The following is a 22,944-nucleotide window of genomic DNA, read 5'->3' as shown; positions in this document are numbered from 1 at the left end:
AGGAGCATCAATAAACATTGAAACACCCAATATTTTGAAGATATGAGCAAAATTCATTGATTTATTTTGAGAAAAACAACACCTTTTCATTGATTTTACCCAAAATATTTGTCGAAATGTCGTATCAGATTGGCATATGCTTTAGGGTCCCTTAAGCATCTTTTTAGGCAAATTTGAAACGATTTCATTTTTTGACCAAAAATTGAAAAACGGCAAGGGGTTAGCCTTACATTTTTTATGAAATTTGGCCAAAAAACGACTTTTCTCCAAACATTGCAGAACTTTTGTCTTAAAAAGCTCATCGGTCTATATATCGAGTTAGAATGTGTTTTAGGGTTCTTTCAGCATCTTTTAAAGCAAATTTGAACAATTTCAGTTTTTTGCCAAAAAATTGATAAAAAGGCAAGGGGTTAGCCTTACATTTTTGATGAAATTTGGCCAAAAAACGACTTTTCTCCAAACATTGCAGAACTTTTTTCTTAAAAAACTCATCTATCCATAAATCAGATTAGAATGTGATTAAGGGTTCTTTCAGCATCTTTTAAAGCAATTTTGAACAATTTCATTTTTTGGCCAAACATTGATAACAAGGCAAGGGGTTAGCCTTACATTTTTTATGAAATTTTGCCAAAAAACGACTTTTCTCCAAACATTGCAGAACTTTTGTCTTAAAAAGCTCATCTGTCCATAAATCTGATTGAAATGTGTTTTAGGGTCCCTTTAGCATCTTTTAAAGCACATTTAACCAATTTCATTTTTTGCCAAAAATTGATAAAAAGGCAAGGGGTTAGCCTTACATTTTTGATGAAATTTGGCCCAAAAAACGACTTTTCTCCAAACATTGCAGAACTTTTGTCTTAAAAAGCTCATCTGTCCATATATCGGATCGGCATGTGCTTTAGGGACCCTCCAGCATATTTTTCAGCAAATTTGAAACACTTTAATTTTTTGGCCAAAAATTAAATTGTTTCAAATTTACGTCTTTTGTCGTCATATCATGTGAAGCATGAAAGTACAGATTACTTGGACTACAGTGTTTTAATGTCTGTAATATTGTTTAGAAATCTAGGAAATGAATGATTGCTTTGCAAAAGTGTAATTTTGAAAACCACCTTGTAAAAATGAAAAATGAAAACAAGACTGCTCGGATGTAAAACTAAATTTAATTGTATTGCTCCTTTCAAGAAAAAAGAAATGAAGACTTTATTTCCAAAATGCGACATATCCAAAAAAAGGTCGCCAAAATAGCCGTCAAAATTGCTTTTGGGCATTCAGGAGAGAGCAGCATTCTAAAAGAGAACAAAATGGCGTATATCGCGTTTTTGGAAATAACTCTTCAAATAGGTAAGGTCAATGTGGATACATGATCCAAAGCAGCGTGTGAATCGTAAAAACAAAATTCTGAAAAATGTTCTGCTGAATTGGCCAATTACTGAAAAAAATGTGAAATAATGGCCAATAATTCAGAAATAAAACATGATGTATTAACATGTCTTTGGACAATGCTTTTTCATTTTCACATTTTCACCTTTTTTTTAAATACAATTGCAGCAAAGAAAGTACATAAAACTTGAATACAAAATAACATACTATGAGGACAAACAACACTTTTGTCTACGGAAGCTTCAAGTGATCTTCAATGTTTCCGTGATAAATTATCACAGAAAGATGGAATATTGAGATATTAAAGAGGTCTTTTCTAGATTTCTCACAACGGAAAACGAGGATGGGCAGTATTAGCTGGCAATGTTTGTAAGGCACAGGAAAATCTGAATACATACCGTGGTAAAAAGCAACAAATTAAAGGTAATTTTACAACATTTGCAAACACCACCAACAACAAAAACTACCAAATTATTATGAAATACCTTCATTTGACTGTAAGTGAATAATAGTCTCAAGCATCCTGTGAAATCACGGCACCTGGTGTGCTGTCATTTTCAAGAAAAGTGGAATTTTTGTATCAATTTCCAACAACGGTCGGCCTACCGTTTACCAACTCCAATTTACCAACTTTAGTAAGTCCACATTTTGTTTGCAATCGGTTACACATCCATGAACGGGTGCAAGCCAGCTAGTCTAGATCCCCTACCTGACAATTCCCCGACGTCTATAAATTGATCTGTTTTGTCTGAAGTAGGGTCAGGGAACCAGACAACCAGAACAGCATTTTTTTCTTGTTTTTTTTCTTCAGCATCTATGACCACAAAACTTTAAGCAGCTCAGTGTAACCAATATTTGCTATAAAATACTAACCCCCAAATCTATCCATTTCTGAAATTGATGCAAAAGCAACTGACATTACCTTCAAAGCCAACATGACTGGTTATTTGTATTGTTCATTTGTTCAATTTTGTTTAGATTATACTTGTCCCTTGTTATAGTTATTTGTTGGTCGCTTGAAAAATTTAAATATTTTATTTGTTATTTTAGAAGTTTTTTGCAATCTTGAACGGTTGAGATTGCTAAAAATTGTTAAATTTTCATTTACGCTTATTAATATTACCTTGTATGCACATCCCACTCCAAGAATGCGGTTTTTGCATATAAAACATGAAAACAAATGTTGTTTTCTTATCCGAGGTAGAAAAGATATTAGGAAACAAATAAATAGTTGATTTAGAATGCTGAAGACGAGTACTTACGAATAATTTACAGTACAAAAAAATAAATACAAAATCCTATACTAACTACAATGTACTAAAAATACAGCTTTGGAAACTGGTACTAAGTATATAAATCTAAACTTCAGTAATACAAAATGATTCACTGGTTGTTTGAAACAGAAATATATATGTACATGTATACATATTCATACATACAAAATAAAAGTAAGTGTTGCAGCACTTGTTTTGTGTTATATGCAGTAAGCATAACAAAAAAAATTGTGAAGAAACTGAAAAACACTTTAAACTAATAATATGGACTCCGTGTTAGCATTTTATGCCTTTTCACTAGGTATGTAACAATGCCGCTGTTTAAAATATATGTATCACATTACAAAGATAACGATACAATTTGTATCATAGTAAATACATGTATTGTGAACCTACATGTACATTATCCCCTTATTCATCAACTGTTTATCCCTATGTCTCACAAATCGCAGTAGTATGTGAAGGTCAAGATATCAAATGTGCCCACACACTGGTTGGTGTACAAATGGCACAGAGTACTCTTTACATAAAATTAATGAGGGCCACCTCTGCACTGAGTTTATAATTTTCTGTTCAACGCCTCATATTTCACAAAATGTTCTTGCATCTTGTCTATTTTTTCTTCTGTAATTCCTTAAGAAATTTCATAATGGATGAATTTCCTGTACTTCCAACTTGTTTGTTTTTGCAAACAATCACTCACAAGCCCTAGAAACTGTTTGAAAACAGGCAGTGTTAAAAAAAGAAAAATACGAAAGATTCTAGCAAAGCCCGAGTCCCAGCATCCACTCAATAAATCCTATTAGCTGCAGGTACCTCAGCCGGTGTTCTTTGTTACATGTAACAAATCCATAGTTACAAGATGTAAGCATGAGCACAAATCAAAATGCCTTGTTACCTCTTGCAGACTTTTCCGATGCAGTTAGCAACGATTTTTTGGCTTACGGTTAGTGGCGTTTTAACGTTGAACTCCACCGACGAGCTTATCCACTCAGTAGCTGAAGTCCTTCCTGGAAGTCATTGAACCCATGTTGTATCCTACCGCTAATGACCTGTCAGGCAGGGGATATTTTCTGACGTACTTGCTGTCAGTAGCTGAAGTCCTTCCTGGAAGTCATTGAACCCATGTTATATCCTACCGCTACTGACCTGTCAGGCAGGGGATATTTCCTGACGTACTTGCTGTCAGTAGCTGAAGTCCTTCCTGGAAGTCATTGAGCCCATGTTATATCCTACCGCTACTGACCCGTCAGGCAGGGGATATTTCCTGACATACTTGCTGTCAGTAGCTGAAGTCCTTCCTGGAAGTCATTGAACCCATGTTATATCCTACCTCTACTGACCTGTCAGGCAGGGGATATTTCCTGACGTACTTGCTGTCAGTAGCTGAAGTCCTTCCTGGAAGTCATTGAACCCATGTTATATCCTACCACTACTGACCTGTCAGGCAGGGGATATTTCCTGACGTACTTGCTGTCAGTAGCTGAAGTCCTTCCTGGAAGTCATTGAACCCATGTTATATCCTACCTCTACTGACCTGTCAGGCAGGGGATATTTCCTGACATAGTTGCTGTCAGTAGCTGAAGTCCTTCCTAGAAGTCATTGAGCCCATGTTATATCCTACCTCTACTGACCTGTCAGGCAGGGGATATTTCCTGACATACTTTGTGTCGTTCAGCTCCGTGATGGCACCCAGTATCTGCTGCAGAGGCTCTGTCGTGGCTATGCCCATCTCCTTGAGGTCTGACTCATTGAGGGTGAGGAAGGCTTCCATGTCAACCTGGGAAGTTGGGAGGGAAAAGGTCCAAATTTTTGAGCCGATAGAAAGAAATTGGGATATCAATTACAAGGGGTCCATATTTTAAGACAAATTAAGCCCGAATTAAAATCTTCCCAGAACTGTTCATCCTTCGGCAGACATTTTCAAGATGTCTTGTGCCTTTTTTGCATTACAGCACCCACTGGTCATTCGGCAAATTGGTTGACACAATCCCCCATTCAAATTTTGTCTGCCAAAATCACCCGAATGTGCCAAGTATTAAAGAGTGAACATAATTAAGCTGTGCAAATCGCGGGACCAGTATTCCTCATGGATCGGTTAAGGGCCCGATGATCAGTCCAATGGGATAATGCAATGCAGTATTAAACTCACCTCTTGTTCTTCAAATATTGGTGCATATTTCTCCAAAGACAGCTTTCTAAACAGAGCGGACAACTCATCTTGAAACAAAAAAAGATACAAAGATAGGATGATAATAATAATGTGGTACTTATATAGCGCTTTATACTTTACTCCCCAAGTGCTTCACAATTATTACCCCTGCTCATCAGGCCACGAGACCAGTTTTCTGCAGCAGCATGAACTCTGGTCTCTTACCTCACAATACCTCACAATCTGGTCTCTTACCTCACAGGTTGCCATTTATACTCTGGATGCAGAGGCAATTTTCGTAAAGTATCTTGCCCAAGAACACAACACAAGCACCATTATACCTATCAGGGTTTGAACACACCTACCATCGCACACGAGTCTTGACACCAATACCACAAGACCACAATGCTAATGGATACAACATCAGTACAGTTCAAATAGTGTGCCTTAGCCTGGAATTTTCTGGGTGGCACTGCCGAACTTCCCAAGACTGGAATTGATTCATCTTGTTGATAGCGCCCTCTATCGCCACGATGGCTCGGTCGCGCTTGTTAGGGACGGGCCGCGTCAGGGCAACAGAATCCAAATCCAGTCTTGGGAAGTTCGGCAGTGCCACCCAGAAAAATCCAGGCTAAGGCACACTATTTGAATCGTTCTGCCAAGACTAGGCTGGGCTAGACTTACCGTCCTCACTGATTCCGCTGCTTGAACTTGTCTTCTTCTGCGTAGGAGAGGAGCTCCTGTCTCCTACCTTGATGATGTCGCCAGGGTGCGGTCCGGCATGCACCACCCTGCCTGTCACTTTAGGGGTGGGGGACGGGGAAGGGGTCAGGGTGGGGGAGGTGCTGCGGGACATCCCACTGACTGGGCGGGGCTTGGACTGGGTCAGTGGGCCGGATATGGTAGAGGAGGCCGAGCTCGCACTAGCTGGATTGGCATTTGGTGGAGTGACGGGCAGTGGGGGCAACCTGACAAGTGAAAATTACAAACACTAATGAATTGTTTCATGCTGCTCTGGGGGAGGGGGGGGGGGGGTTCTCAGAATGCTGGGTGGTTCTACCAGACAAGTGACTTAAAATGTTTAGCCCCTCAGCTTTTTAATAATACATCAGAAATATTGATCCATATTAGAAAAGTGTACTTCATCAGCTTTTCAGCAAAATTTCTAATCAGAAAAACATTGATTGAGTTATGGCCTATTCAAAAAAGTGTTGCTTTTTCATTTCATCCACGGTCTTAATTGTCATTTATTAGGAATGTGATGGATTTGGTGTGAGGGTAGTTTTTCTTTCTTCTATTTTTTAAAAATCTTTCTATCTTTATTTGGTTCTTGTATATTTTATATTTTATTGTAGCAATGGTCATCTCCTCTGTTTGGAGATGGATAGAAATGGTAGTCCTGAAAAACAACTGTTTTGGTTAATTTCTTAGATGTTTGCTGCTCTGCTCTGCCCTCTACTTCGTTGTTTCAAAGATGTAAATCTCGGACCACTGTTCGCATAATAATAATAATAATAATAATAATTTGGGAAGCTAATCATCCTTACTCGCAGCTGGTATGCTGAATTGCGAAGGACCCGGCTACAACGTGGTCAGGCCGCTGGCACGTAAAGGCGCCTATGGCTGCCGGCCACATCGACCCATATATGACCAAGGAGCACAGCCTGAGATCGAAAGTGTTTGATTTTTCCGGAGGGAGGAAAACCGGAGGGCCCGGAGAAAAACCCTCGTGGCACAGGAGAGAACCAACGCACAACTCTACTCACATGCGATCCACGGCCAGGATTTGAACCGTGGTCACCTTGGTGAGAGGCGAGCGCTTTACGCACAAGCCACCCATGCCACCCGCATTGCAGCAGTCAAACAGCAGACAGCGTGGATAAAATGAAAAAGCAGTATCTTTGTTTAATTGTTTAATTAGCCACAACTCAACAAGTCTTGAACCGATCAGAATTACGTTTTCGGTGTATTAAAGCTAACAAAACAAGGTTTATGGACAAATCAAAATAAATAAGACTTATGCTTTATAAAGCTGTGAAAAAGAGGTAACTTTGAGGGTTCAGGTTTTTTTTGGGGGAAACCCTGTACTTCCTTTCAATCCACATTGAATTTGTCTCATGCTCACCTTGCATGCTGTGTGCTGGTAGATGGTTGTTGGATGGACGGTTCTCGGTTGGAAGATGAATGTCTGATCGAGTGGGATGACACTGGGGTAAACAACGGCTCGGCAACTGAACCTATCAAGGAATTTTCAAATTCAATATTCAAAGTCAATCTTTCAGCAGTTTGAGTAGGTTTGTAAGACCTTCTGTTTTCGAGTTAAAGGGAATGTACAACATTTGCTTGTGCTGCAATTTTCAGGGAAAAAATGGATTTGGAGGATTAGTATGTTATAGAAAATATTGTTGAAACTGACTTGTTTCACATTTTGGGCTTGTAGATGTTGGAAAAACCAAGAAAACCTATCATGTTCTTGTAGTCTGATTCCCTGGCCCCACTTAAGATGAAACAGAGCAATTAATACCCTTTGGGGAATTGTACGGTCAGAGAATCAGTCTAGCAGGCGTGTACCCTTTCACAGGTGTGTAATCAATTGCAAAGAAAAGTCAGAATAACTAAAAATGAAAAATCAGGAATATTTTTTTGAAAAAAAGCCAGGTTTCTCCAACGGTGGTCGGCCGACCAGCGTTGGAAAAATACAGTTTTTCTAGAAAATGTCAGCACACCAGGAGCCACGATTTTACAGGATGCTTTAGACTGTCACTCCCTAACAATCCAGTAAGGTATTTCGTGATAATTTGATCATCTCGTTTTGTGATGTTTGCAAATGTTGTATCTTCCCTATTGGGCTTCAATGAAAACAAGCCATGAAATTGACTGACTGTCTGTCACTTGTAAGCCGAGCAGTGCTATTGTATAGGATTACCCAGTAACATCTATGAATGGGCTAAACCTGGCTTACTGTGCAGACCAGATGCATGATAAGACTTCAAAGATGATAATGGCTTGTAACAATTTCAGAGACCAAGACCTCTTGAATTTCAAACCACAAACACTTCACTTGAACAAACAGGCTTTGGATGACATACCAAGGTTTAACACAGAAAGATCCTACTTACTCAGTTTGGACGTACCAGCCACCTCCCTTAAGTTGAGACTGGTTCTCCTCGCGTTCACCAATGCCTTGCTCAACGTACCGGCCTCAGCGGAGGAGTCGGGGCTGGCCGTGGCACTCAGATGGGCTGAATTGGACGGACTGATCCCACTGGTGCTCGCTGACCGGCGAGAGAACATGAGCTTGGTGGGTGGCCGGCCTCTGGGTCTGGTGGCTCCTACACCCTGGGGTACATGGGGTCCAAACAAATCTGAATTGTTGACTCAGTAAATGCACGGTTGGTCAGATAGCTACATTGCTAACCAGCTATAAATACACAAAATTCAGCTGGATGGAATTTTGTCTGCGAAAAACCTACTTCTAAAATATCTGAAAAGTTACTGAGAAGTTTACCTGCAATAGGCTCACTGTAATTTTAGTTTTAGTTGTAGGATTCTGCACAACTTGCCATAAAGTGGGGGGTCACAACGATAAATCCCCCACTTTAAAACATGCCCCCCCCCCTTGCCCCCCACCGATCGACGCCCGTGACCAGATGCATCATCTAAACACCCTTCCTACCAATCCCACTTCTAATGGATACAACATCAGTACAGTTCAAATAGTGTGCCTTAGCCTGGAGCTTTCTGGGTGGCACTGCCGAACTTCCCAAGACTGGAATTTATTCATCTTGTTGATAGTTTACCTGGCCATTAGCAAGCTTCGTCAGTGAGGCTTTGGGGGTGTGGTGGGATCGTCTGGACCTATCAGCAGTGTGCAACTCAAAGCTGGGAGGCGGCAAGAACGGAGGGACTACAGGGAGAAGCTTGTCACTAGGCTGCTGGCTGGATGGTGACATGATGGACTGGGGAGACAGGTAACAAGATACATCGTAATTACACCTCATACATATTTATGAGTCAAACACACTTCTGTCATTGGTCAATGTCATTAGGCTGCTGGGTGAATGGTGACATTATGGACTGGGGAAAGAGGTACAAGATACAACCTAACTACACGTCATACATATTTATGAGCCAAACACGCTGCTTTTATTGGTCAATTTCATTAGGCTGCTGGCTGGATGGTGACATGATGGACTGGGGAGACAGGTAACAAGATACAACGTAATTACACCTCATACATATTTATGAGCCAAATACACTTCTGTCATTGGTCAATGTCATTAGGCTGCTGGCTGGATGGTGACATGATGGACTGGGCAGACAGGGAACAAGATACAACCTAATTACACCTCATACATATTTATGAGTCAAATACACTTCTGTCATTGGTCAATTTCATTAGGCTGATGGCTGGATGGTGACATGATGGACTGGGAAGGTGTAAGATACAAGATACAATTCATTTCAATGTTATACTTCATGTATTCACATTAAGTATGTGATTTTTAAGGGGAAATACCTCTATTAATCAGTAAACAAGGCTTTGCCTTGCCGGCTTTGCTGGGGAGGCAGCTTGCCGCCTGTCACCCACAGTCTTTTATTGGGATTTAATTCTACAAAATTCAAATTCTCAGTTAAGAAAGTGACAAATAACACAAAATAAAGTTTCAAAAATAACAATTTCTTCTTTATTCTTTCAATTGATTAGGCATTAGGCAATACTCACCATGGATTGTGTAGACTGCATGCTGACATCAAGACCACTATCACGCCCAACTGTTGACAGAACAAAAGGGTAGCAAATACAGTTACTTCCCCCTTTCGACCACAGAGTGAGAAACACAGCCTTGACTCCCTGTGCTGCGTGCGCGTTCCTTCACTAACTCTTGGTTGTAGTTGTGTGCGCTGGACTATTTATGCAGCCTTATTTTACTTTAATTTTTTTTTTTGATCTGGCTTAAAATATTAATGAATGTTTAATTACAAATTTCAAATTATTCATTTAAGCAGACTTTAATTATTTAGCAATGTACATGCTTTCATTTCTCTTCGCAAGTTCAAAAAATGAAGATTTTACCTCACTTTCAATTCAACATGGCGGACTTGTGAATAAGGCCCATGGCTCTGTCGCTTGTAACCTGACAAAACCTACCGAGTGTTAACAACTTTTTTTTTAAATGACAAGTTCCTCAGCCAGAGTCTGACTTGCTTCTTACCACTGTTGCGGGATCGGTTCAGCTCCGAACCCCCCTCTCGGCTGCTCTTCCTCCGATTCCTCCCATCATCCTCCGGGGCCGTCTTGACGACTGCATCCTGGGATACCTTCAGTGTCGCACTGGGCGAGAGGTGGTTCTCATCCTCAAAGGGCGTCAGGGGCGTGGACGACAAGCCCGCCCTCAAGGTGCGAGAGAGCTTCAGATTACGAAAGCGGTTGGACATGCGTGACCACCATGCCTAATTTCAAAATCAGAGTTACAGTGAAACAAGTTTATTTGTTTCAAAACATCACTTTCTCACACTTCGATATGATTCTTCTTGATTGAATGAGGGCGCTTTAACATTGGAATTCTGGGGGTTTCAAACACAAATGTGTCCAAGGTTACCGACTTCAGTCTACATGTTGCTGCAATTCAAAACTTAAATTTTTACAATCTTAAATTTAAATTTTGACAATCGAAAATTTTTACAATCGTGCGCATCCTCAGAAATTTCCAGAGTAGTCACATGGCCCCTGCAAACAGCCAGCGATTGGACTGCCCGCATGCAGGCTACAATTGGGCCAGCGGTAGCGATTAGAGTCGTTAGACTAACTCGAAAGCCAGGATATGTTGCAGTTTAAGGGGCGGGAATCCGATCACAATGGCATCGTGCATGCCGCATCCTTACACAAAGTGTTTTACAGTATAACTCCTGAAAAAGGTTTTGCGATCTTTTTATGCTTCTTTGCGACTGTTAGGCAGCACTTTCTTATGGACTGGCCGAACAAAAGTTTGAGATAAACGGAGGTACCAGTGCGGGCATTTCGAGTTACGGGGATACTCATGTACATAAAATCCTATTCTCTTGATGGGAAAGGAGTATTAGTTCGAGACATACAGAGTTTTGAGTTATCCGAATTTGAGTTATCGCAATTGGACTGTAGCTCTACAGTGAGCCCTGCACTGTACCTTTAGACCATTCCTTTGCGAGTCTTCACTTAGTTGACTCATGCTGGTCTTAGTAGACCAGGTCGACGACCCCACACTGTGACCTTTGACCGCTTTGTTGTTCTTGGTCGGCATGGTGATGGCAGCCAGAAGGGATATGAGTTCATTGTCGGATTTTTCATTCTCATCTGGAAAAAAAGAAAATTTAAGCACAAAACCTGTCACTGAAATATAAAAAAAACTAAAACAGTAACAATCTTGGTAGGTGGATGAGATTTAGTTGCTCGCTTTTTGTTTATCAATCTATCGGAGATATGTACCAGTGACTGTTGAAAGATTAAGCAGGATTGAGGCAGTGGTCACCCCTCCAAGGACCACATTCAAGAAATAACGGAAGATTTTGCAGGACTGAGGCTGTATGCAGTGTTTACATGGAGGCAGTTGGAGGATTTTGCAGGATTGAGGTTGCATCCTAGCAAAAATGCTGAGGGTGTTAGGGTTTAAGTAAGCGGGAAATTCCTAGTCCCTCGGTGTAGACTGATATTGACTTCCCCCCTCCACTTCGTTTTGGAAGGAAGTTAAATTGGCCAACAACTCAGGACCAGTCATTTCCCTACCAAACTGTTGCATTTGTATAACAACTCACTCATGACTATGACCAACGCCAGGTCTAGTGCCTTGCAGCCATCCTTAGCCTGTATGTTGACGTCAGCCCCTGCATCTATCAGGTACTTCACCAACTCCTTCCTCCTGTGGAATATCATGATATCAGGTATTATTAAAAGGGACCACGGCGTGAATTTTACACTGGAACGCATTTTATGCGTATTTCCTCTGGTGGATATTTGCTCTCAATAAATACCAATTATAGATAGCGGTACAACCTCGAAATAAGTATGTTGAAATGGAAGACACATACATAGAAACGAGATCATGTTCTGTAAATTAACTTGCAGAAATTTTCTATTTTTCTTTCTCCATCAATGTTCGTTTGGCAGTTTTACGATGTCAAATTTGACGTGTTACACTATGTCGGACATAGATTGGTTCCCGTCCTTAACTTTGGCGCGTGGCGGGAACCGGTCTAACATTGCTGCATGCGTGATGCATTTGCTTTCACCACTGCTGCAGCGAAGCCTTGCAGATCGCATCGGAAAAAAACAACGAAGGTTTCATTCTGAAAAATAGCTATTGTAAGTAAGCAAACAAACAAATACGGACAGCAGAAATATTACAAGCGTTTTTGATGTAAAAAGGTTGCCAATAAAATCTTTAGGGTCACGTCAAAAAATCAAGGTACATTGTAGGTTGGGTTTATACCGGAAGCAGAACTGTTTTTTTTTTTTTGGCCTAAATTGATCCACTAAGCCCCTCCCTCCCCCCCCCCTGAAGTCTTGACCAATCACAGACATGATTAATTTCCGACTTGCTTGCATACGATGCATGCAGCTGGAGCATGCAGTGTGGCATTAACCCTAACCGCCCTGAATCCTTCAAAATCCTCTTTGCCAAAGTGAAGGAATTTGGAGGATTGAGGTTACATGGCAAAAGTGCGTTACTGATTTTTGTAGGATGCACTTTGTCAAGGTCTTGGGCCGGACCTATTGTTGTTTTTGCTTAGCCATGCATAAATATAGGCTTGGATTATGCTTGAAATCCTCCGTACTGCTCCAGGATGTCACTGGCCAAGCCTCAACATTATGACAGTCACTGCTGCAGGATTTTGCAGGATTCAGGCAGTGGTCACCCCTGCACGGACCATATTCAAGAAATAATGGAGGAATTTGCAGGATTGAGGCTATATGCTATTTTTCCATGAGGCCAATTGGAGGATTTTGCAGGAGTGAGGCTACATCCTAGCAAAAAGGCATAGGGGGTATAAAGCACCAGTGGGCAAGGCCTAATGGATTAGTCTATTGACAGCGAGCCTACCTATGAAATGTGGCCTGCATGAGGGCCGTCCATCCACTCTTGGCGTCCTGCATGTTGACATCGGCACCGCGCTGTACCAGCAGCTCGGCAATGTCCCCTCGGCCGATCATGGCGGCTACCATCAGAGGTGCAGCGCCCTCTGGTGACAACTTATTGCACTGTTTTGGATCCCCGTCCAGAATGAGCTGGACGAGTTTTATGTCGCCTGACAACAAAATGTACAAAATGCGAACAATGGTTCAAATGGTGAACAGGACACATGTTGACCCATCAGCACTGTTAAATTTGGTGCCAAGGCTGGTATGGGTTGGGTTCACTGCACGATGCAACAGAATCCACTGTTGCAATGTGTTGCATTTAGCAGGGTTCTATTTCAGCCAAGTTGCATTTTGTTGGATTTGGCAGGGTGCCTTGAGAAAACCTGCTGGGGGGGGGGGGTTGGGTTAATCTGTTTAATATGTATCTCAGAACAATCCAATCAGTTCATTTTTCGTACATGTATCTCTAACAATAAATAACTCAGTTGACGACTTATACATATGCACTTCAGTTGTCCAGTTTTTGTTCTTATTTGAAAAGTGCAAACCTTTACTAAAATAAACTAAAATCAAAATCATTACGAAGAAATAAAAAAGAAAAAAGAAAATCGCATGAGTAAATACCTGCTTCTGTGGCTTCGATTATCTTTGGCTTGCTATTTTCTGTTGCTGTATGGAAGCAAATAAATTATAAGTCAGACCATTTTTCCATTAATTATTTCAATAATACATCAACATCCCTTGAAATTCTACAGGGTGGTACAAAAAGAGGGCAACCCACTTTTGACAGGAATTTTACACTACTTACTTAACTTATTTGAACTTTTTTTTTGTTTTATAATGTAGTGAAGTATAGCTCTTCAACCATGCGTGGTGAAAAAAATCTGTAAAAAAATTGCAAGAATAGTGACATTGTTATGCTAATTTGAATACAAGTTGTCATCAAAATCACTGTTGTCCACATACTAAGGTAGTTTTTTTTGTCTTCAAATCAAGCTCCGGAGCTCAGTCAAGGGGATGGAATAAAGCCGTCCGTGGACAAACAGGTTTGGCACATGAAATTTTGAAACTACAATATTCTCAGAGACAAAATATGTATTTGCAATCATTTTTTCATCACTTGTGTTTGAAGATCAATATTTTAATACCTTTAGATTGAATTTAGGTGAAAAGTAGGTGAAAATTGCTGTCAAAAGTGGGTTTCCTTCTTTTTGCACCACTCTGTATACATATTAATATCAATTGTCTGTAAACTGGAACAAATATTTGGGCAACTATTTTATTTTTTCCCTCAATTTTGTGAGCCCTGTTCGATATGTACGAGCCATGAATGTTCACAATGTGGTTGCGCAAATTTATATATAGAATGTAGTTAAAAGTTGCATGATTTTGTTTTCTTCTAAAGTTCAATACAAGGCATTTGGGGCATAAATAAATGGCCATATCACCTAGCAATGTGTGGCAGTCTGATTTTTCAATATGTTTTGCAACGAACAGTACAAAACACTAAAAAACATGTTACAAATTTTAACTTACAAATTCTTGGTCTGTTGGATGTCCTGCGATCCAGATAATTCTGTACATCTCGATGATTCCCTAGTATTGCAATCTCCAGGGCAGTTTTGTCCAAGGTATTGGTCACGTCGGGATCGCATCCCCGAGTCTCGATCAGTATCTCAGCAATGCTGGTGTGGCCGCACAATGCTCCCATCATCAACGGCGTCCATCCCGTTTGTCGGTGCACCTGGAACTGATCCGCCCCCTTGTCCAGGAGCATTTTTAAAACCGGGTCCCGCCCACTCAGGGCTGCCACCATGAGCGGGGTGAAAGCCTGGCCTACGTTAGCCCCCTCCTTCTCGTTCAAATCAATGAATCCGCAACCGAGTAAGACCTTCACAGAGGATAGGTGACCGTAGTGCGCCGCAGCGGTCAGCGCGGTGGCGCCAAACTTGTTCCTGACGTTGGGATCTGCTTTGTTTTGCAGCAGGAGCGCAACAATGCTCGCGTGGCCGTGACTGGCAGCCTGCATGAGGGCTGTCCATCCGTACAGGTTTTGCCTGTCCAGCGAAGCGCCCCGCATGAGCAGTAGCCGGACGATGTCTTCGTGGCCGTTCCCTGCGGCCATCTGTAAAGGGGTGAAGCCTTCGCCCCCGTCGGCATCCACGCATCCGCTGGCATCTTGGTCTAGAAGGGCCTGCACCGAGGCTAAATCTCCATGCTCACAGGCTGCAAACAACTGCCGCTGTCGGTCTAATGAATCCACCATCGCCTCATACAGGATGAGGCCTTTTAACCGATGCGTCTCCTCAAACCAAAGGACATTCACATCACCTTGGTCACATTTTAGTATCTCAAGCTATACATCTTGCAGTATCTGCATTCTGTAACAAAAATAATACATTAAGCATCCTGTCCTTATTGAAAACATTTTCAATAATGTTAGTTTTAAAGGGAGTATATATACAACATTTGCAAACATCAAAATAAAAACCTACCAAATTATCACGAAATACCTTACTGGAATGTTAGTGAATTACAGCCTAAAAAAAACGGGGAAAAAAGGTTGTTTACATTGGACACGACAGAGTACGAATACATTTTTCCTGTCATTTTCAGTCAATGTTAAATACACGTTGTGTGTGTCACAGAAATTACACAGAAAATTAATTCCCCCCACCCCCTTTTCAGACGTCCATTTTTCGTGTTGGAATTTAGGTAGGCTATATAAGGCATGCAAAATTTACAGGTTTTGTACACAAAATATTACATGGATATCTGAAAAAAATAAGGCGCCCGAAAATTAATCCCCCCTTTTTCAGACGTCCATTTTTCGTGTAATTTCGTGTTGGAATTTACATATGCCATTAACGCCAACGTGTGCATTCAAAGTAACGAACCTGGAAATTACACAAAATATTATTTATAGGGGGGAAGATAGACGTCACGTCTGAAAAAGGGGGAATATTATTTAATATTCTAACGCTTTAAAGAGGGCGAGTGTGCTTCTGAAGCATAAATTAACTACAAACAAAGTCTAAATGTGAAAATAACAACTTGACAAAGTTCTACATTTTCGGGTTCCAATTGTCATGATTGTGGCCTTTATTTACGGAGGTAAGGCCTAGTTCAATCAGTATGCTGCGGGCACAGCACGGCACGGGATTCAGCGCTGCGAGTGCCGTGCCAAGTTTAGTTTAGGGGGCCTAATTACTAAATCTTTGCCCATAAATATTCCACAGATATCCATGTGATTACACATCAGAGTAACCATACCTTTCTTGTTATCCACAAAGTGTGTAAATCACAAAGATTATTAAGAAATTCGTAGTACGAAAAAGTTACGTCCCTGAACTTATTGAAGTTTCTTGGTGCCGTCCTGTTTCTCAAATTCCGAAGACGAGTAAGGTCTCCAAATTGCACAGTGCCTGTAAGTATACCCTTTGAGCAGGATACCAGACCAATGGATGACGTCATACACTGCTGAAAGTTTCCGTAGTTTTCTTTTGTTGTGAGAATCAATAACTTGCAAGCACGTTCAACAATGCGGCAAACCGTTTGCGTTCGATCGTATCGATTTGGGGGGTTGTTGGGGGTTGATCATTACAGCTCTATTATGGGGTTGACTAAGGCAGCCAGGGCGGATCCAGAACAAATTTTTATTTACTTTTCTTGGGGGGGGGAGAGGCCAAAAACAATTTTTGTTCCCCAAAAAGTGGGTCCAAAACTCACGGGGTTCGGCCGGGGCCCGCTTTGAAGGGCAACATTTTGGTCGGATTCACGGTCTAGACGCGATCTGTGTGCGATCTAAAGCAATTTCTGACCACTTTAACAAATTTGTTTTGAGGAAAAGATGGTCGTGTACGCAGTGCCTGCCTTTCTTGCGACGTCGCTAAAGAAAAAAAAGAATTGGGTTCGTTTTGGGAAGGAGGCAATTGCCTCCCCCCCCCCCCCCCGATCCGCCCTTGTGTCCCGAGGCGATTTTGTTTTTAAGAAGTAGCACAGGCAATCCACAATTAATTGAGAAGGACCGTGAAGGTATAGTTTAAAGGTTTCAGTAAAAAAAAAAACTATACATGTAAATACAAGCGACTTAGTTGTTTTCATTGTACGAAAGTTATCAACAGGCCTAATAATATAGGCCTAAAACACATATTCTGCAGCAAGTGCCGTGATCGAAAAGAAACTTAAAAATTGCGTGTGGATGCTTTTATGTGCATGCTCCGCAGTGACAGTGACATAACACAAATTGAATTTGGTCTCATTGTAAAGCCGAGTTTTGTTTTCTCTGAATACGCGTCCTTGCAAAAGTAATTTTCGGTTGTCAATCAGATATAGACCCGAGTGACACGGGATGGATTGCTTTAATTACAATAGATGCGCCGCTAGTCGACTTTAGAAAAGGACTCGGAAAACGCTCTATGATTTAAAAAAAAAAAAAAACGCACTCGGAGTTAACGATGGACTTGGCCTGGGGCTCTTTGCATATCGCTCCGTAAACTGCCATGATGTTGAAGTCTAATAAGTTTACGTATCGGTGCATTTCATGATAAGAAGGGGTGATAGAAACATCATGCGTTTTACCGGTCTCTTCATTTGATAATTTCGCTGTCAATTTCCCCTTCACTATGATGGCTCTGCTATTAAGGACAAAAAACTGCTCAATCCACAAGGTAATTTGGTATGCAATGTCAGTCGATTAAGAACCTAGAACCTAAACGTGAACGTGAACCTTTGTTGTAACCTAGATCCTGAGCGTTCACCCCTGTTGGCGCGCTTCCGGAATTCTTGAATAGGAAAATGAACATGTACAATTTCCAGAATGTGCGATTATTTTCGGTCCATTTTATTGACTTCTCAATAAAATCATCCCCTCCCCCCCCCCCCCCCCCTAAAAAAAGTGACTCGAGTCACGAGTCACCAAGCTCGAGTCCGAGTCATCATGGTCGAGTCCGAGTCATTTTCCAATGTGACCCGAATCGAGTCCGAGTCACGAAAAAAATGTGACTCGAGTCCGACTCGAGACCGAGTCCTGGACTCAAGTCCCACAACACAGCGCACTCCGGCCGGTGAACCAAGCTCCAACGGAAACTGTGCCGGGTTTGGAGCGATGCGTAACCGACCTTGAGAATTCAAGCAACGTCTGCAAACCGTATAGGCTACAGGAAGTTCGAACAAATTTCGCAAGCTTTTTCGGTCAATCAAGCTTTGACAAGGTATGACGCCAAAAATGTCATTGTTCTCATCGGATCCATGTTGTCAACTTGGATTTCGTAGTTTCTGTGGGCAGAGTGAAATGTGAAATGCGAAATTTCACTCAAGAGTGCATTTTTACATTTGACTCATTACAAGCTTTGTCCAAATGCACCCAGTGCACATTATCACTGTGTAAATCTGAACACATGACCATGTACTTGCTGATGGCTGATTTTTTTTTGGCCATTTCTTTAATTGTTTTATCAATTATTTCATTCAGGCCTGTTGTTTTCAATATACTAATTGAAGTTGCGCTTATTCATTTCTTGGTCCCATACCTTGTTGGTGTTATTCCTCATTAGAAGTATGAACATAAAATGTTTCATTGAATCAAATGAACACTATAAAGGATTCTTCGAGCATTTAACCTCCAACACTAGATATATTGAACTAGCTGTGGCCATATCGGACCCCCCCCCCAAAAAAAAGATTCAAGACAGCGGAAGGCGTACGCGTTTATGCGTAGGCCTATATCCTATACCTCGCTGTGAAAGATGGTCTTCCGAATATGATATAGGATCTGGAAAGACATCAAGCATAACCCAAGGTCTATAACGTTGCATGCAGGCTGTGCGGTATTGTGTGGCTTATTACTGGCTAAATGCATATTTAATGAATCCATAAACGACCAAGGGTATGCCACTCTATTGACCTTCTTTAATAATAGACATATTTTCCAGGGTCTTGGGTATCTAATTGTTGGTAGATTTACGTGCGCTATATAAGACTCCGTTATGAACTCATTGACGATTATTATATACATGTATGAACTCATAAATTATTAATATAATAGGCCCTATACAAATATTGACGACTTCGAGTGGTGTTTTCCAGAAGTGAAGCCAAGTTAGGGAAATTGCATGATCCACGGGATCATAGGGACAGTTGCGTATCCAGCTTTTTTGCAAGGGGCAAAATTAAGACTTTATTGCATCGACGTCCAAACCGCCTTAAATTTAAAATCGTATATAAAACAAAACATAATCATGTTAAAAACAAAATTACAAAACCAAGGGGCAAGTTGCCTCCCTCAGCCCCCATGGATATGCCGTGACTGGCTAGCTGAGGGACGGTATAGTTATGTGAATGCGGCAGAAGCCTGGTAATGAAAAGGCTCCTGTTTACTGCTAGCCAGTTGGTCCAGGTTTCCTTATTTTTTCAACACAGGCGAATGAATTTCATGAAGAATATTTCATATACAACATGGTATTTTATGTTTTTTTTCTCTAAATAGCACGATCACTGTGAATGTCAAGGGCAATCCGTAAATGCAATTGGACCGTGTGCCTTATTGCAATTCAGAACGTTATTGCAATTTGGGCCGAACCTTGATGGCTTCAAGGAAGTCTTTGCATGCGTACATTATTACCAGAAGGAGCTTTTGTTCGCACTCGGTGCCATTTAATTAGTTTCATATCGATTTCTGTATAATTTGCAAAATGCGCGGTGGGCTTCAAGGTTTAATTTTGAACACAATTATAATAGGGAGCTTCATTGCGTCTGCCCCTTTTACTCGATTCCAGCATTGGCCCCGCCCATGCTGTGAAATTGAACCAGTCACTCGTTCCCAAGTTGAAGTTTCACTCCTGATTGCATGGCGGATAATTTCGTCAGTCTGTTCGATGGTCTGCGGCTGCGTAGCTTCTGAGGTGACCTGGTGTGAATTTTTTTTTTGTACACGGCAATAATCCAACTCTCGCTGTGACATCATGCCATTTATGAGTCAAGGTATAAAACTGCCAACCTAATGCATTCTTGCTCAGATTTCCGCGGGAAAATGGACGGAGTAGCAGTTCTGGTTCTGATGCTGTCAGCAATGACAGGTAGGCTTGAGAATTTCATATTCCATATGGTATTCACCTATTTTACTGGAGTCCTAAAACAAATCTGTATAAAGCCGCTGTGTATAATGCAAGTATTAAGTACCTTATATACTTTATGTGACTGGCACTGACTGTTAGGCCTATATTTAAATTGTGTTTTTTTCTCAGTCTGCTTGATTTCATCCCGTGATCTCAATAGCTGCCTTTGTAAGATTTGTTTCCTCACACAAACGTAGTTTGATATGTGGGTGGTTTGAACTTAATTTGTCAACATAAATCTTACAAAATGTGTGGTCGGGGATTTTGTTCAAATGCGCCGTGTAGTGTACGTTAGCTGACGGGGGCCAAAGCGTATTTCAACTTAACACAACTTTAAACATTTTGGTTGTTGAATTGTTTTCTACGAAGCTGTGATTGGGTTTTCGTGGTAAGACAATTGTCGCTCCCCCAATATTTTTGACCGGGGGACGCCAGTGCATGGTGATCTCACCCGGTTTTTTTTTTCACTTGATACACGTCCTTGGTCTTAAAACTCAAAAAAAAAGCTTTTCAATTGCGATATAAGTGACGAATACTGCACGTCGGCATTTTGTTTTAATTCAGAGATCGAAGTGCGGCTAGCGCTCGCACTATAACTGCTCCCCATGCTAGCAAACAGTAAGACTACAGTAGTCTAGCTTGTACGAGTGAAACTCACTGAAAGCACAGAGCAGTTGACAGAAGCATCTTGTGTTTTACTGATGACTTCATGATGACGTTATTCTCTCCAGCATTTCAGATGCCAACCATCGTATCAGCTGGATGCAGTGCACCGTACTGCCCGCCGCCCTGGCGTGCTTTCGGCGGGCACTGCTACCAGTGGATTGACAAGCGAATGTCCTGGATGGATGCTGAGCGCTACTGCCAGATGCTATCCCATCCAGGGAAGATGGTCCACCTCGCGTCCATCGCAAACGAGGAGGAGAAACACATCATAGGCCAGTATGCTGAGGATCGCGGCCGGCGTGTGTGGATCGGATTATTCAACAACGGCGTTCACTTTCAGTGGACGGATGGTTCCCCTGTAAGCTGGGTGTATTGGCCCAGCAAATCACCAAGCTACGACGGAGACTGTGTGGAATGGATACGAGGGATGAATGACCGACCTTGCAAAACCGAGCTAACCTTCGTCTGCAAATTGTAGGCCGTAGAACGGATGCACGGGGATGAGAAATTCGAATGAAATGGACAAACCTTAATTATTGACTTTGAAAATGTTACTGACTTGATCTGGCAATATTTTAATTGAGTGTCAGGCCAGTGCTTTGGTGAAAAATATTGTTAATTATGTAGATAGTAATAAGTAAAGCGAAGATTTCTTCAATTCCTTAATTCATTTTTTCGTGCTTTGTTTACAAAGCCTGTACAGACAAAAATGCGTACAATTAAAACATTTTACCACATTCTATGTTCAAAAATAAAAGTTGCGGTCATTGTTTTCAACATTACTTTTGCACGGGCGTCGCTAGAGGGGTGTGACCCCCCACACCACCCCACCCGCCCCCTTGCTAATTAGTACTTTTGTGGCCAAAATCGTCCCGCCTAGTTGGCACATTTGTGAGTCCGGCCATCGGCAAATGTGCCCGGAGAAGATTGCCAGTTGTGCGACAGTGTCCTTGATCGTCTACTTTGAATAGCGCCCCTATGGGAAGAGGGTGTCTTGCCCCCCTCCACACCGCCCCCCCCCCACCCCTTCGATTTTGCGGAGGCCAGGTGACGGGGATAATCCTGTCTACCCTTAAGCACGGATGGTCTGTCGTTTTTTTTAACCTCCTCCATTCAAAGTGGTCTAGCGACGCTCCTGTATACTATTTTCTACCTAATTGACTTGTATTACAATAATTATACATAATGTTTTCTCAATGATTTAAATTGAGTGTTGCTTATCCAATTTCTTGGGCATTATACTTTAAAATATTTCATCAAATGAACCCTCGAGGAAGCTTGAGGTATTACTCATCATTACTATAGATATTGTACAATGAAAGCCTATCTGTAACCGCTTCGGATTTCTCCAAAAGAATCTAGACAAAACTTGCATGATAATTAATAATACAGGGTGTAACAAAAAATTGGTCATCCCCCAAAATGGGCTAATAGCCTATGTAACAATAATTCCTTGTTGGTTAATATTACGGTACGATATAATCGCGTTAATTTTTTAAAGGTAAATAACATTGCTATTATTAAATAGCCCGAAAACGTAATACCGATTTATTATGAAAAAAACCTTGCTGAAATACATTATACTAGACTATACAAATATTGACTGTTTCGAGTGGTGTAGTAAAAGTAGCCCCAAAAGTGATCGTTCTGTTTTGTCGAGGGGAAGCTGAGTTCGAGGGGAAATGAAGCGCTCCTGGACTAACGAAGTGATCCAATGAGCGTTCTCATTTCCAGAGGCGATACTTAGTAAACAAATACACAGGAAAAGGCCGCTGTCGTCAAGAGCTTTGTTTTATTGAGGGACCTTGGTCTTATAAGTATAAGTATATACCAGAAGGTTGTCAGTTAGATATAAGTGACGTATGGATTGATTACTTTAATCACAATAGCTGCGATGTAAAACGACTTTATTATTACTAGAACGACTCGTAGATCGCACCCAAACAACGCACTCGGTGCTATTGATTATAACTGCTCCTTGCTAGCGCTTTTATTGTATTCGAGGGGAAAAAACAGATTTGATAGACACATGACCTCGGTATCTTCACGATAATGTCGATGTCAGCATTTCGTATCATATGACCATCGTGCCAGCTACTTGTAGGCTTTTAGCAAGTAAGAAAAAAAAGATTGTCAATTAGATATAAGTGACGTAGGGATGGATTACTTTAATCACAGGAGCAGCGCTTCGAAACGATTATAATCACACTCGGTGATCGCGCCATTTAAACGAACTCA

The 22,944-nt window shown here is 41.3% G+C and overlaps 1 protein-coding gene across 1 annotated transcript; it reads right to left on the bottom strand.

Annotated features, from left to right (window-relative positions):
- Positions 1-2,188: 2,188 nt before the first annotated feature.
- LOC119739099 (ankyrin repeat and SAM domain-containing protein 6-like) lies at positions 2,189-22,931 on the bottom strand. Its single transcript, XM_038213932.1, has 16 exons — positions 22,914-22,931; positions 20,800-20,911; positions 16,379-16,425; positions 14,462-15,281; positions 13,550-13,594; positions 12,888-13,092; positions 11,602-11,705; positions 10,977-11,143; positions 10,026-10,263; positions 9,536-9,585; positions 8,610-8,768; positions 7,929-8,148; positions 6,935-7,046; positions 5,494-5,777; positions 4,810-4,877; positions 2,189-4,437 (listed from the first exon to the last, which is right to left on the bottom strand). The coding sequence occupies exons 1-16, from the start codon at positions 22,929-22,931 to the stop codon at positions 4,231-4,233; spliced, it is 2,856 nt and encodes a 951-aa protein (XP_038069860.1). The 3' UTR covers positions 2,189-4,230.
- Between the last annotated feature and the right edge of the window lie 13 nt (positions 22,932-22,944).

The sequence above is a fragment of the Patiria miniata genome, unplaced genomic scaffold (assembly GCF_015706575.1).
Source record: "Patiria miniata isolate m_02_andy unplaced genomic scaffold, ASM1570657v1 HiC_scaffold_30, whole genome shotgun sequence".
NCBI lineage: Eukaryota > Metazoa > Echinodermata > Asteroidea > Valvatida > Asterinidae > Patiria > Patiria miniata.
This window is presented reverse-complemented; position numbering and strand designations above follow the sequence as displayed.